This window comes from Hippoglossus hippoglossus, chromosome 7 (genome assembly GCF_009819705.1).
Source record: "Hippoglossus hippoglossus isolate fHipHip1 chromosome 7, fHipHip1.pri, whole genome shotgun sequence".
Taxonomy (NCBI): domain Eukaryota; kingdom Metazoa; phylum Chordata; class Actinopteri; order Pleuronectiformes; family Pleuronectidae; genus Hippoglossus; species Hippoglossus hippoglossus.
In genome coordinates, this window is record NC_047157.1 from 27,705,393 (window position 1) to 27,720,392 (window position 15,000).

General features: G+C 44.4%; 2 protein-coding genes and 1 long non-coding RNA gene across 4 annotated transcripts in view; 1 reads left to right on the top strand and 2 right to left on the bottom strand.

Annotated features, from left to right (window-relative positions):
* Window positions 1-347, bottom strand: part of ptk6b (PTK6 protein tyrosine kinase 6b) — a 26,280-nt gene extending 25,933 nt beyond the window's left edge. The window contains exon 1 of one of the 2 annotated variants that reach the window (XM_034589816.1): window positions 1-347. This exon is cut by the window's left edge and continues 198 nt beyond it. In XM_034589816.1, coding sequence (XP_034445707.1) covers window positions 1-161 — 161 coding nt within the window. In that variant the 5' untranslated portion in view covers window positions 162-347. The other variant, XM_034589815.1, reaches the window with a different exon arrangement.
* LOC117764246 overlaps window positions 1-9,501 on the top strand; it is a 20,571-nt gene extending 11,070 nt beyond the window's left edge. The window contains exons 2-3 of the long non-coding RNA XR_004614350.1: window positions 4,555-4,560; window positions 9,490-9,501. This is a non-coding gene — a long non-coding RNA (uncharacterized LOC117764246). The remainder of the gene's footprint in view (window positions 1-4,554; window positions 4,561-9,489) is intronic.
* Window positions 3,781-15,000, bottom strand: part of zgc:194282 (tyrosine-protein kinase Srms) — a 12,923-nt gene continuing 1,703 nt past the window's right edge. The window contains exons 2-6 of the mRNA XM_034589832.1: window positions 12,223-12,370; window positions 10,950-11,108; window positions 6,408-6,589; window positions 5,313-5,469; window positions 3,781-4,960 (exon numbers count right to left, since the gene is read on the bottom strand). Coding sequence (XP_034445723.1) covers window positions 4,761-4,960; window positions 5,313-5,469; window positions 6,408-6,589; window positions 10,950-11,108; window positions 12,223-12,370 — 846 coding nt within the window. The 3' untranslated portion in view covers window positions 3,781-4,760. The remainder of the gene's footprint in view (window positions 4,961-5,312; window positions 5,470-6,407; window positions 6,590-10,949; window positions 11,109-12,222; window positions 12,371-15,000) is intronic.

Sequence of the window (15,000 nt, forward strand, 5' to 3'; positions counted from 1 at the left end):
GAGCTGCTGTCAGACCCGGTCTCCTGCGGTGCGGTCTCCTCACCTCCTCCTCCTCCTCCTCCTTCTCCTCCTCCTCCTCCAGCTGAGGGCTCCTTCTCTCCGGAGCTCCTCTGCCATAGTGTTTCCAGACATGGACAAGCTCTGCGCAGACACTCGCCCATAGATGACCATGAATGGCCCCTGTCCACCTGTCTGTCCCCCTGTCTGTCCACCTGTCCGTCCTCCTGTCTGTCCACCAGTATGTCCCCCTCTGTCCACCTGTCTCTCCCCCTGTCTGTCCCCCTGTCGGACAGGTGGAGGATGGAGGAGTCCTCGGGATGTCTTCCGGACAAACAGCTACAGTTTCTCCTGCGAGTAAAGAGCTGACAACTTCCGTCCACGGCTCAAATACCAGGAGTGAGAACCGCCCTGCTGTGACTCATCATCATCATCATCATCATCATCATCGTTTTTACATGACTGGTAAACTATTAGGTAAAACTGAATGAAATGAATATTATAACTATTAATAAACTGAACTTATTGAACTTGTTTTCAGAAACACGGTCACAAAGTGTTTCACAGACATAAAAGCAGAAATACTTAATTCAAAAAAACATTTAAACAAAGAAAATGTAGAAGTTGAAACTGAAAATACATTTTTAAAAGAGGACACTGAGGTGACTTGTCTTATTAAAGGGGGTTAAACAAAGATAATACTGTGAGATGATATTAATGATAATTATGTTGCACTTTTCAAAACAAAGTTACAATGTTCTTCATTAATATATAATTAAATATATATATTTACAGTTAAAAATAAAAACTCTTGCATATTGACACAGAGCTTGTTATGGTTATGGTTCCACTCCACTAACCTGGGGGGGTGGGGGGCCTCAGACAAAAAGACACTTAGCTTTGGTTCCATATTCGATGAAGAATCAATCAATTAAAGCGACAGGATGAAGAATCACTCAGCTACACTCCGACTCCCCCTACAGGTGGGGAGTGACTGTCGCAAATATGAGTACACACCTGCACACAGCTGTACACAGCTGTACACAGCTGTGTACAGCTGTGTACAGCTGTACACAGCTGTACACAGCTGTGTACAGCTGTACACAGCTGGTCCACATCTGCCCTGAACCCTTCAGCCTCTTTTATCTCTCCAGTGAAACATGCTCTGATATTCTCTCTTGTTCGGTTTCTCACTTTCTCTCTTCCTCTTCATCACCGTCCTCTTCAGTTTGTTCTGTGTCTCATGACGTCCACACTGAGGATAAAGAGCTAGTTGCCTCTCATAGTTAGCAGTTAGCAGTTAGCAGTTATAGCAGCTAGCTGCTAAGTATTACAGATGAGGTCTGAAACTTTTCCCTTGGACTCTTCTACTGCGGATTAACAGCATCGTCACCTTTTACAGGTTTTCCAGCGTCACATTGAAGTGATTCTGTGATGAACTCAGGATCATCTCCACGATCTTATCTACATCATGATCTAGTTTCATCTTATTAAACTTTGTAAGAACATGTCAGACAACAGACGTTATGATAGAAAAGCACAGACACGCTTTAAAACAATACTTAAAATACTTTATTCTTTGCACTACTGGTGTTTGGTACCTGATGGCCGACAGCCGCAAACACAAAAGTCAGTCTTGTGATTTGGTGATTATGGCTCAAGTTTCCTGAACTTGGCTTTGTCTTCTGTGAATGTCGTGCATAAAAAGACCAAAGTTGCATTGTTCTTAAATCGCATTGCATTGCAACACTGGTGGTGAACAAATCCCAGTTCCTGCTCCTTGGAACTGAGTCTGATTTACTCTGCACATCGTTTTGGTCATTTTGGTAGTTTTTATTGTCCATGTTGTATAGTTAGTTATAGACGTGTGTAAACATAAGCACTCCAGTTGTAACTCGTGGGCCTGTAGAAGAGCTTTAATAACTTAAGGCCTGTACATGTGGCACTGTGGCCCAGTGGCACCGCGGCAGCATCAATCCAGTGATCATAAAAACAATTCCCACACTAAACATGTAACATGTTGCTAAACCTTCTCAAATCCCTGTAATAGACGGTGGGCTGAAGAAAATACTTAATGCTTGTGGTTAACAACAAGACAACAGAGTGAAGCCATGCTCGGGCCCCAGAGACAACTGTGGGGGGGGGGGATCAGGAGAAATCCTGTTTGGGCCCCGTTTTAAATCCGGTGCAAAGCTGGAGTGTTTTTCCTCAGGTGGACTCGGTCGTCGTCTTCCTGTCCGGAGCTCACATGCACGTGTTGGTCTAGTGATGTCATGTCATGTTGTGGATCGTTGCTCGAGGCGATCGCACCTCTGACTAAACTCTGCTGTGAAGTATGTTCCTGTTATTTTAAAGCTGCGCTGTCAGACACACACTCGTTACACACACACACATGATCTGCTCAGGAAGTTCTCCACCTGTCGAAAACACTTTCAATCTGCAGTACTGTCCATGTGCGAGCCCACAGGGCTGTTCAATGGACGAGGCTCTCTGATTGGTTGATTGCATGTCACGCCTACAACACACCCACGATTGATACGAGATTCAGGATCAGCACTTAAAGCTTCTGGTGCAGGGACCTTCTGTTTCCCACCATTAGAGAGCGAACAGGGATTTGGACTAAATGCATTTAGATCGTGAAACTAGAGCCCTTTGACTTTGATCGTTAGCACTAGTTGGACAGATATCTTGTCCTGAAGGTGGCGCTACAGTGTCTGTTTCTGGGTTTATCCTGTGAACACAGAGGCCACGTTGAACTTCTCAGTCGAAACCTTTTCTACTTGATCAGTGCTGACGTGCAAGATACGCTACATGTTTTCAGTGTGGCACAATGCTAATAGTTTGAATGTATGCTAGTTAGCATGCTAACACTCGCATGCATGTTAGCATTAAAGCTAGTCAGGACACCTCATGTGTGAAGCTGCTGTTCATCTGTCAGAATTGAAAGTATTTAATTACCTCTACAATTATTGTAAATACTGTGAATAAACATGGACGACATGACGGCTCCCAAAGGTGAAGCCAAAACATCTGGATCGCCCCCTGGTGTCTGGCTGCAGTATAGCTCATAAACTCCTCCTCCTCCATGTTAGCATGAGGAGGTGGATTCAAAGTGAAAAAGAAAAGATTCTCAAAGATGTTTCTGTCGTTTCAGGTCGTTCTCATCTCACTGACGTTTGTTCAAGTGTTTCTGATCAGTTTGGTTTTTATTAGTTATTTGACGATATAGAAAGAGGCGGAGACGTCATGATTGACAGCTGAGACTGACTCCTGATTGGTCGAGTGTGGTTATGGAGCTCGACACCTCGACACCACATCGTGATCACTGCTGCAGACTCTGACTTCACGTGACGTCACATTTCCAGAATATTTTGGCTTCACCTTTTTCCAGTCTCTGGTCAGATTAAGCCACTGACAGATTAGCTCTGTCGGTGGCTAAGCTAACACGACCGTGCCTGTTGTTAAAGCAGAGGGACGAGAGCCGAGCTTCTCATCTAACCGTCGTCGAGAGGTTGTAAAAGCAGATTTCCCAAAAAATATTGAAATATCCCCAAAACAAAACATGCATGTTACATGTGCATTTAATAAGTGATTACCTTCACCAAGGAGGAGATTCATTCATCTGTGTTTGTTGGTTTGTCAGCAGGATCACAGAAAAGCTACCGGACGGGTTTACACCAAACTGGGTGGAAGGATGTTGGATGTGTCAGATCAGGATCAGGAGGCAGATCCAGGAAGTTCTTCTTTACAATGTTTTCATTTGTGTTCACGTCTCAGAGAATAACTCATGGATCTGTTGGGCCTTGGTGGAGGTTTGCACACTCAAACATTCTGGTTCTACAATGATCTACTACACACATTCTACTTCTTCTTCTGTGAACCTGAGACTTTGTTAAGCATCAAAACAATTCTTTAAAGAGATTTGAAGGATTTTCTAAAAACACATTGAAATGTTTCCGCTTTAGAGTCAGATGATCCTTCTACAAAATTCCTCGAAGCGTTTTCACTGATTTCTCAGAGAATCATTGATCGATCTCCATGAAGACACATGTTCGGAGGACTGATGTGTCTGAATGTGTGTAGAGTCCCTGTCCTCATCCCTCCTGACGGATAAGAGACTGAATCCTTTTAACCTCCAGACCTGAGGGTCTGAGAAAACTCAAAGATCACCTAAGCCTGGATTCATCGTCCGGTTCTGGTGAAGGTTGGTATTCTTCCTCTGGGACGTCCCAGCACCAGGCCCCAGCATGGCTTCAAACCCAGCAGGCGGCTCATTATTGCACATAACCTCAATTTTAGAACTGGCTTTTCAATCAGAAGACAGGTGATTAGTTAAAGTCCTGACCTGTGACTTCACAACATTTCAATGTGTGCATACACAGACATGGCACGTACACAAGTAATAAAATATCATTTAGAAAACACCGAAGGGTAAAAAATTCAAAGCAGCTGCTGCTGTGACTGTGCTGCGGGTGTGAAGGAGTGAACTCAGTCTCCTGACTGTTAAACATGAAGAATTCCTCCTTCACCCTCTGTCTGGTGAGATGAGCCGAGCAGCCTCTCGTCACGTCTCACCTCAGTCTCTGGTGCTCTGACGCTCAAATACATTTACCCTGTTGTGGACGTGTGTGGCATTAAAAAGATCCTTCATGTTCCTAGTCCATCCGTCTGTCGGGGACCAGTTTGCAGAGGATTTGCTGTTGCACCAGTTTACATCCTCTCATCGTCCCTTTGTCCCTCTGTGTCCCTCTGTGTCCCTCTCTCTATACCTCTATAGTCTTGAAATATATCCGGGCATAGATTGAGTCCAGCTGGCTGTGCAGGGCGTGGAAGGAGGGTCTCTGGGACGGCTCAGCGGCCCAGCAGTCCATCATGATACGGTAAATATTCTGAGGACAGCGGGTTGGACAGGGCAGCCGGAATCCAGAGGACAGCAGATCCAACACCTCCTTGTTGTTTTTTCCTGAAGCAGATACAAACATGAGCATGAGCCACTAATCACTACTACGAGTCAAGATGTTCCATTATCTCTAAACTACAGACACTTCAAATCCATTTCAATCAAAAGTCTGGAAAAGACCAAAGTCACTGAAATGTGTCTTATTGTGTTTCTGTGTCTTCATGTGAGGATCCTGCTTCCAGTAAAACATGTAACAGGGTTTCACACTAAACATATAAGAACCAAAACTATACAGAGATAAAGAATAAGAATAAAACATATTACGAATATTCTATTCTATACATATATTAAATGTACATTAAACTGTGCAGTGTACATATACGAGTGAGAAGCAGTAAAAGACTTGATGCTGTACCTTCATAAGGCATTTTGCCACGTGACATCATCTCGTACAGCAAAACGCCAAACGACCAAACGTCTGATTTGACAGAGAACCGCTGGTAAATCGCCGCCTCCGGCGCCGTCCAGCGCACGGGGATCTTTGTGTTCCTGCTCGCTGTATAAACACTGTCCTGTGGAGACGGACAGGGAATCAGGGGTTTCACAGGAGGAACATTAACACTTTGCCCTGGTCCCCCAGCAGCCAGCGTTTCTTCTCATTTGTCCCCTGATCACCTGGGACGGTCGATTCACTTCATTTGTGTTAAAACGTTTCCTCTGGTGTCACATTAGATCACCGGAGACATTATCTCATCCCTGTTGTGTGTAAATATCAAACGAGCTGCGTGTCAACAGGACATTTTCATTCTCAGGAACATCAACACAAAACCACTGTCACATTTCATGCTTCTGTAATAAAAAATATATGAAATCATTTTTATATTAATATCGTTGAGCTCTGATCTGAACAGATTCCATGATGTAAACACTCAAAGCTCAGGTTCCTGTTCTCTGCTCGCTAACGCTCATATTTTATAGTCACAGGGAGGAAGTGTCTAACTCCAGAAAGCTTTCTGATTGGACGCAGAACGAGTAAATGTCCCTGAACGAAGAACGAGTCATCAATGTGTTCTAATGTTTTACAGGAAGAGAAAAGGAAAAGATTTAGATGTGAAACACGAAGATGTTGAGATAAATGAAGATTGAACACCTGGAACCTGATTTTTAACATGTGATGCCACAAACATCCAGATCATATACTAAAGATGTATAAAAAGTCACATTTCATAACTTCTGATAAAAACTAGATAAATGAGTGCATTTCTTACTTAGGAGACTTTTTAAGTAGATGGTATAAAACCTGGAGCTGAAAGCAGCTTCATGGAGTCAGATGTATTTACAGTCAATATCTTTGTATTGAGGTGATTCATGTTTAAATGTCACACAGAACATCTGAGTCGTCTCTTTCTAAACTGATAATAAAGTCTTGTTATTATTAATATGATCATAAATCCCTTTAAAACGACACTGAACCGATCGTCTCCCTCACAAAGAGCCGCCTCCCTCTTACCTTAATAATCCGAGCCAGTCCGAAGTCGGCCACCTTGCAGACCAGGTCGTCCCCCACCAGGACGTTCCTGGCCGCCAGGTCCCTGTGGACGATGTTCCTGTCCTCCAGGTAGGCCATGCCCTCTGCGATCTGACTGCCCATGTAGATGAGGTGAGCGGACGTCAGCACCTGACCTTCAGCAGCTGAGGACACACAGGGCGAGCAGAGTTTTACAGCCGAGCAGGGACGTGTTCGTGACACCTCCATGTTTCTTATTTAACAAAACTGCGTCCGAGGGAAGAGTTATCGCAGAATAAGACTCGTCTGTAAGAAGTGACGTCTATTGCAGGAAGTGCTTCTCTCTTTATACTCAAATACACACTTGTATTGTTTTATTAAATTACATTAAAGTGCCGTCAAACTTAAAGAAAGAATTCACCGTTGGAAGGATGAAGCCTCCTAATAAAACTTGTGAGTCTCTAAATAGAAATTGGTGCCTCATGAGAAAAGGACTCTGACCACTTCTTTATCTCTTACTCTCTCCCACTATCTCAAACTGACAACCCGACCACATCTACAGACTCTGTACCTGTCCGTCACAACATCCGCTCCCTTCTTCCTTTTCTCACCCATCTTATCAACACTTCCCTGTCAACTGTTTCCCTAACTCTCTGAAGGAGGCAAGAGTAAACCCTCTCCTGAAGAAACCCCCCCTCGACCCGTCTGAAGTAAACCACTACAGACCTGTCTCTCTTCTTCCCTTTGTTTCCACAGCCCTGAGCGAGCGATCTTTAATCAACTCTCCTCCCATCTCCACCATAACAACCTTCTTGACCCTCACCAGTCTGGTTTCAAGGCCACTCGACTGAGACTGTCCTCCTTGCTGTCTCTGAGCAGCTTCACACTGCTAGAGCCGCCTCTCTCTCCTCTGTCCTCATCCTTCTAGACCTCTCTGCTGCATTTGACCCAGTGAACCACCAGATCCTTATTCCCCCCCCTCAGGACCTGGGAGTCTCAGGCTCTGCTCTCTCCCTGCTCTCATCCTACCTCAACGACCACACTTACCAGGTAACTTGGAGAGGATCTGTGTCTGAACCTTGTCCTCTCACTACTGGGGTCCCTCAAGGTTCTGTCCTGGGTCCCCTCCTCTTCTCTCTGTACACCAACTCTCTCATTCACTCACATGGCTTTTCCTACCACAGCTACGCTGATGACACCCAACTAATCCTCTCTTTTCCTCAATCTGAAACACAGGCAGCAGCAGGAATCTCTGCCTGACATCTCTCAGTGGATGTCTGCACACCACCTGAAACTTAACCTTGACAAGACTGAACTACTTTTCCTTCCAGGGAAAAACTCTCCCACCCACGACCTGACTATTACCTTTGACAAGTCTGTGTTAGCCCCCCCACTCAGACTGCTAGGAACCTGGGTGTGACACTCGACAGTTAACTCTCCCTCACTGCCACATTACTGTAACATCATGTTCCTGTAGATTCATGATGTACAACATCAGGAGAACACGCCCCCTTCTCACTCAGGGGGCGGTGCAGGTTCTGGTCCAGGTTCTGGTCCAGGTTCTGGTCCAGGCTCTGGTCATCTCACGCCTAGACTACTGGCCCCCCCTCCTGGCAGGTCTACCTGCTGCTGCCACCCGACCTCTGCAGCTCATCCAGGAAGCAGCAGCTCCACTGGTCTTTAACCTGAGTTCACTCACACCACTCCGCTCCCTTCACTGGTTACCAGTAGCTGCCCTCATCCGTTTCAAAACACTAGTACTTGGTACCGTGCTGTGAACGGATCGGGTCCAGTCTACATCCAGGACATGGTCAAACGTTACACCCCAGCCCCACCCCACTCCGATCTGCTTCGGCCAATCAGCTGCTCCCTCACTGTGAGGGACAGCTGTCACTCATCAACATCACAACTGTTTCCTGTCCTGGCTCCTAAACGGTGGAACCAGCTCCACATGGACGTCAGGACAGAAAGTTTACACATCTTCCGCCGCAAACTCAAGACACACCTCTTCCGACTACACCTTGAATACATTTTAAAACTAACAGTTTAGTAGCACTTACATGTCACTTACTCATAGCACTTTGTAGTTTTGCTTTTTTGAAGAAATTGTACTTTCTTGATTCTTGTTGTTCTGGTTTTGTTCCTCATGGTTGATGCACTTGTGAGTCGCTTTGGATAAAAGGGTCAGCTAAATGAAAATGTAATGTAAAAATGTAAATACTACAACACCCAGAATGCAGCGGGCTCCCAGGCCTCTCTCCAATTGGATGCTTGACCTGAGCTACACATGCTAGTTTGAGCTCGTAGGACTAAGGAGGAGCTCGTCAGAATCTGTTACAGTATGTTGTGTTTTTAGTTGACGTGTTCCCGAGTGTGAAGAGCGAGAAGGAACCGACTGAGCCACCGTCAGCTTCTAGTAAAGAATCCTGATCAGAGAACATTTCAAACCAGCACAGAACCAAACACTGTAGAAGCTGAACATAGAACCGTTCTGTTGGTTCTAGGTCTTCACAGTCAGCTGTTTGTTCTCTGGTACTTTGCAACACTTCAACTTAACTCAGTCACTCAGTGATAAAGAATCTCAGAGCTTCTCTCATGAAGCTCAAGAGGAGCGACTGCAGATCAGCACGTGGACTTCACACTGACAGGAAGTGGAAACATGTGAATGACAACAGAAGCAGTTCTGCTGTTTTCATTGTTTCACAGGATCACGAAGAATGAGGAGAAAAGAGGATTATTGAATAAAGTAAACATTTTAATTTCCATCTGTGTGTGAAGGCTCCAGCCAACAGTGTGTGGGAGGCAGATACGTACCACACACACACACACACACACACACACACACACACACACACACACACACACACACACACACACACATTGTGATTAGAGTCTTTAGTTGGAGCAACATTTCTCTGCCAGGACGCAGATTATAATTCCTTTTGCTTTGGATTGAATGTGAAGAGATTTAACGTCATTTGACCCAAATACGTTTTCAGAAAAATGTCTGAGCGAAGGACTTGAATTCTCAAACCTAAGATAAGGAAACTGAACCTTCTGTTCTAAAACCTCCTTAAAGCTACAGCAGAGAAAATAAACAAGGATACCAGATTTACTGAAGGGACGACTGGACTCCCACACGGACATCGACTCCTGTGCCTCTTCCGTTCTGGACTTCATCAGCACCAACAGTGTCACCACCCTCACACGAATCACTACATCCCCTAACCAGAAGCCATGGATGAACAGAGAGGTCCGCCTGCTGCTGAAGGCACGAGACACTGCTTCCAGATCAGGTGATGCTCAGGCCTACAGTTCATCCAGGGCTGACCTGAAGAGGGGCATCAAGAAGGCCAGGCCCTGCCACACGCTAAGGAGGAGCACTTCAAGAACAACTCGGACCCCAGACGCATGTGGCAAGGCATCCAGGCCATAACGGACTTCAAACCCACCAACACCACCCCCCCAAAACAGCTTTTATGCTCGCTTTGACAGGGACAACCAGGAGGCGGCCATCAAGGCTCCCTACAGACCACCAGCCCCTCACACTGTCCTCCACCGACGTGTGTGCTGCACTGAGCAGGATCCATGCACGTAAGGCTGCTGGCCCTGATGGCATCCCCGGGCTCCGGGCCTGTGCTGGGCAGCTAGCTGAGGTCTTCACTGACACATTCAACCTGTCACTGGCCCAAGCAGCTGTCCCCACGTGCTTTCAAACCACCTCCATCGTGCCGGTGCCCCCCCGGTGCAGCGAGCCTTAACGACTTCCGCCCTGTTGCACTCACCCCCCCCCATCATGAAGTGCTTCGAGAGGATGGTCCTGGCTCACCTCAAAACCTGTTTACCAATACTACTGTATTATCCCACCTATAGTGTATTCATATTTATATACTTCTTGCTCATAGTGTATTCATCGTAATTATATCATACCATACCTTTTAACTTACTCTGTATACAATATTACTACTACCTCATTCACTTCATTTCTCATTTTGATCTCACTTACTCCCACCACTTATACTTACACCTGCACTTTATATACACTTTATCTACACTACCTACCTCTATTGCTGCTAGTCTTGTATCAATACTGTTCATATTCCATATCTATTTCTTACTGTACATATCTTATTTATTTACATATTCCACTTTTCATATGCACACACTCTGCACTTTTACTGCTTTGTTTTGCACTTCTGGTTAGATGCTAAACTGCATTTCGTTGTCTCAGTACTTTGTGCAATGACAATAAAGTGGAATCTAATCTAAAAGAATGATCTTAACTGTGTGTCTGTGTGTCTGTGTGTGTGTGTGTGTGTGTGTCTGTGTCTGTGTGTCTGTGTCTGTGTGTGTGTCTGTGTGTGTGTGTGTCTGTCTGTGTCTGTCTGTCTCTGTGTGTGTGAGTCTGTGTCTCTGTGTGTGTGTGTGTGGGTGTGGGTGTCTGTGTGAGTCTGTGTCTCTGTGTGTCTGTGTGTGTGTGTGTGTGTGTCTCTGTGTGTGTGTGTGTGTGTGTGTGGGTGTCTGTGTCTGTGTGTGAGCACTCACAGGCGAGGTAGGACTTGAGGCTCCCTTTGCTCATGAGCTCGGTCACGATGTAGACCGGCTCTCCTCTGGAGCACATGGCCAGCAGCTGGATCAGCTTGGGGTGATGGAGGCTCTTCAGAGCCTGAACCTCCTTCACGAACTCGTCCTGCTTCGTGTCCTCTGAACCGCGGCGAGGAGGAGAAACACAAACCGGCGTTAATGTGAATAGTTTACAGACATCGTGCGTCTCCAAAATGTCCTCAGAGTTACAGTCTGGGATTTGAACCTGCATGTTTGCATCGGTTCTTTCTTTCTGTCGATCAGTGGAACGTGAACCAATCAGCAGCAGCGTCCCACCAGCGTTTGAACGCACGTGAACGCTCGTGCACTCACAATCCAAACAGACCAGGAACTCTCTGCACTCTGTTCCCGTCATCACGTTCTTCTCCTTCCTGTCATCACTCCATCAGTTTATTTTTAGCTTTCGCCTCGGAGCTTCCTGAACCAACAACATTCTTCTTCCACCTGTCGGCGTCACAGAAGATCAAACACGTTCCTGATGTCCGGAGACGACTCTTCTGTTTACAGGACAGAACTAACCATTGTGACGTGATTCAGTTATAAGACGGTGACTCAGGACCAAGACATCCTGTTTCCTCTGTGCACCTGAAGTGACACGCCCACGCCAGCGCGCTCACTCGGCCTCAGAGACGCAGTGAACGTGAACAAGTCAATGTTTTTATAGTTAAACTGTTCCATCATTAAAAGAGTCCATCTGAATATAATCTCATTTACATGTTTTCTCACTGCGTGTCTGACAGTTTTGTTCTTTCAGGTGAAACCTTGAGGAATCAAACCTCGGCCACAGCGAACAGGAAACAAGTGAAGAAGTGTGTGAGCACATATGTTCGGCTCCAGCACATTATTGTGTTTGGGGCTTTATGAGGACCCACAATGCATTCTGTTAAGAAACAACACACATAGATTGTGTTTTATCTCCAGATAGAACACAATCTTCAGAATCCATTCCCCCACCAGGGTCTGTCCCTGTAGTTTGTGTGTTACTGTTCCACGACCTCGATGGAAGCACGAGACGACGCCCGGAGAAGAACTCGTTAAACGCTCCAGGAGGTTTTATCTCTTTAACACTGTGAGACGTTTTTGATGTTCTCACAGATTTCTCAGAGACTACCTCCTGGATGATGAGAACCAGACCTTTCTCAGAGGCCTGATGTGAGTGTGTGTGACCTGACGCAGCTGGATCGAGGTCCAGGGACAGTCGGTGCAGTCGTACCTTGTTTGAGCATCTTGATGGCCACCTTCTTGTTCTCCGTGGTCCACTGAGCCTCCCACACCTCCCCGAAGTGTCCCTCTCCCAGCTTCTTGTGGAGCTTGAACTCCTCTCGAGGTCGTTCCCACGGCTCCATGTCGAAGAGCTCCCGCTGCACAGAGACGACAGAGTGAGACAACTACTGGAAACGTCCCAGTATCCCGACACACAGACGAGGCTGCAGATACTGGTATTTAACCATCATGTGACACTATTCAGAACTAGTGTGGTTTTAAACTGGATGTTTGGAAACTCCCAGTTTGGCCTCATTTGAAATGTTAATTTCCAGATGAAGTCACGTGAGAGAAGCTGATGTTGAAGCGTTTCAAACAGGAAGTTTCATTTTACATGTTAGAAACTTGACGGTGGCAAAGGAAACGTGCAACAGTCAAGTTTCTAACACTGAAGAATCCTAAACATTGTGTCATCAGTTTAACTTCAACAGATTCAAAGTGCTGCGACAAGTTGGACCCTGAGAAGATCCATGAGCTGCTCAGTTAAACATTATTAGAGTTATTTCATTATTCGAACTGCTGGGAGGAGCCAAACTGGAAACTGGTGCTTAATCAGGCCGAAGGTGTAAAATCTGCTAAAACAGGTTTTTATTTAAAATAAATTACATCATTAAAATCAAAAACCAACTCATCGTCTAGACTTTTAAAACGTTTTCTTTCCTCAGCACTTTTTCTGACTTAATGTGCTGATATTTTTCTTTAATGCTGCTTCTGACATTTTATTTTATTCTCAGGATCCTTGAAAATATCATGAAAATCAAGTTCTTACAACTTTTATTTGCCTCCGGATGCAAAACGTGGATCAAATCTTCCTTTGCAGATAAATCTCATCTCACTTCATCTCATTGCAGAAACATGAGAAATGATGGGAAACCTTTTCAAGTTTAAATCATTTTTTACTATTTCTATTTCTTATTAATTTTTCTTTCCAGGTTTGATGAACGTGCAGATTTTAAATCAGCAGCATTGTTTGAGGTCAGTGAAAGAAGGAATGAAAAAAGATGAATGAATGAACAAATGATTTCATTTATTTTCATTATTAATCAGCTGCTACAAACGATTTTCTTCTAATAATCAAATGAAATGAACAGACCAATGAAATGATTGAATAATAAAACATGATTGAAATAAATATAAAACTTATACATCACTCAGAAATAAAATAAAGTACAGATCAGGTTAAGTTTAAAAAAACAGTTTACAAAGTGTCTCTGTTTTTAATTTGCTTAAACACGAGAATAAATAAATTCAGCTTTAGTTCTTCTTTGCTGAAGCTTCAACAAAAGTTTGTACAAAACAAACTGAACCAAACTGAAATGGAACCTGTTTCCACATCATCAGGACAAATGATGGAAACATGAAGATTTCTTTAATGCGTCTCATTCAAAATGTCGTCTGTCTTCAGTGAAAGTCCTGAAAGTCTCAGATAGTTTTGGACTCGAGCTTCACGAACGTCCACAGACGGTTTCTCGGCTGTTTGTTGAACAGAACCAATCCACTTCTAGAAGCTGGAAGCGAAACGAGGACACAAACTGAGTCTCATCACTTTTTATTGACCACTTCTCGGTTTAATCTCGGGAAACGAGAGCGAGCGCCAAGTCGATAAGAAGAGATTGAAAAAGCCGTTAGGAGCCGTTTTAACGTCCGGACATTAAACTGCTGGAACATTTAAAGACGTCTTCATGTCTCGTTTTCTAATTGATGACAACAGAGCTTTAAAATGTACATTTCTTAAATCACACATCATGAAATGTAAAGGTTGCACTTATATTATAACATTAATTATAATGTTAGCTGTTTATGACTATGTGTTAAAGTTGTGAAATAGTTCTTAGGTACAAAAATCTATGAAATAAAGAAAAATGGATGAAAATTGAAACTAAATTAAAAAATGTTGTGTAAATGTTCCTCTCGCTCTCAGCTGCTGTTTGTGAGTGTTGATGAGAAACAACCTAATGCACATAACCTTGCACGTGTGATTTGTGTATGAACTGTGTTTGCATGATGGAAATATGAACATCGCTACAGCACGTGTGTAAATTCAACACATGAAGCAGATGTCCTGTTTCCATCTTGCTGCTGCTTCTTCTTCTTCTTCAGCTGCGCCTCAGTGGACGCAGCCTCAGCAGAAACGTCCAATGTCTTCATGTCTTCATGTCTCCTGCAGCGCTCTCCTCTCCTTCCACTTCCTGTCACAGTTTGTAAATCCCCCTTCGCTACGAGGAACGACCTCCTCAGAGCCGCAGCCCGGACGGTAAAGACTTGGATCGTTTCTCACGTTCAGCGTTTACTCTTTTCTTTGTGGGGAATTCGACTTTTTAAAAACCGTGATCATCTCCACACGTGCAAATGTTCCCAAAGGTTCTATAAACCAATCACAAACAGGCCTGAGTGCTAACCAATGAAAAGACTCCAGAGCGGACGCTGCTCTAGAGTCTCGTCTGATTCTAAGAGAATAAATTACAAATTAAATAGATGGAAAACCAGCTCCAGTAACGGCTTCTCTCCATGAACCAGTTCTTTAGATTTACATAATGTTTGTGGACAGAAAAACACATGAAGTCACGTTTTCTTTTGATGATTTTCTAGAGAATCTGTTTTTGGGTTAAAACCTGAGAAATCAACGCTGAAGCTCTAATTATAATATAGATACCGAGTTTCATGCTTCCAAGCTTTTAGAAAGTGACCTGATCTTAATATAATGGAATCATTCACACAAACATATCAA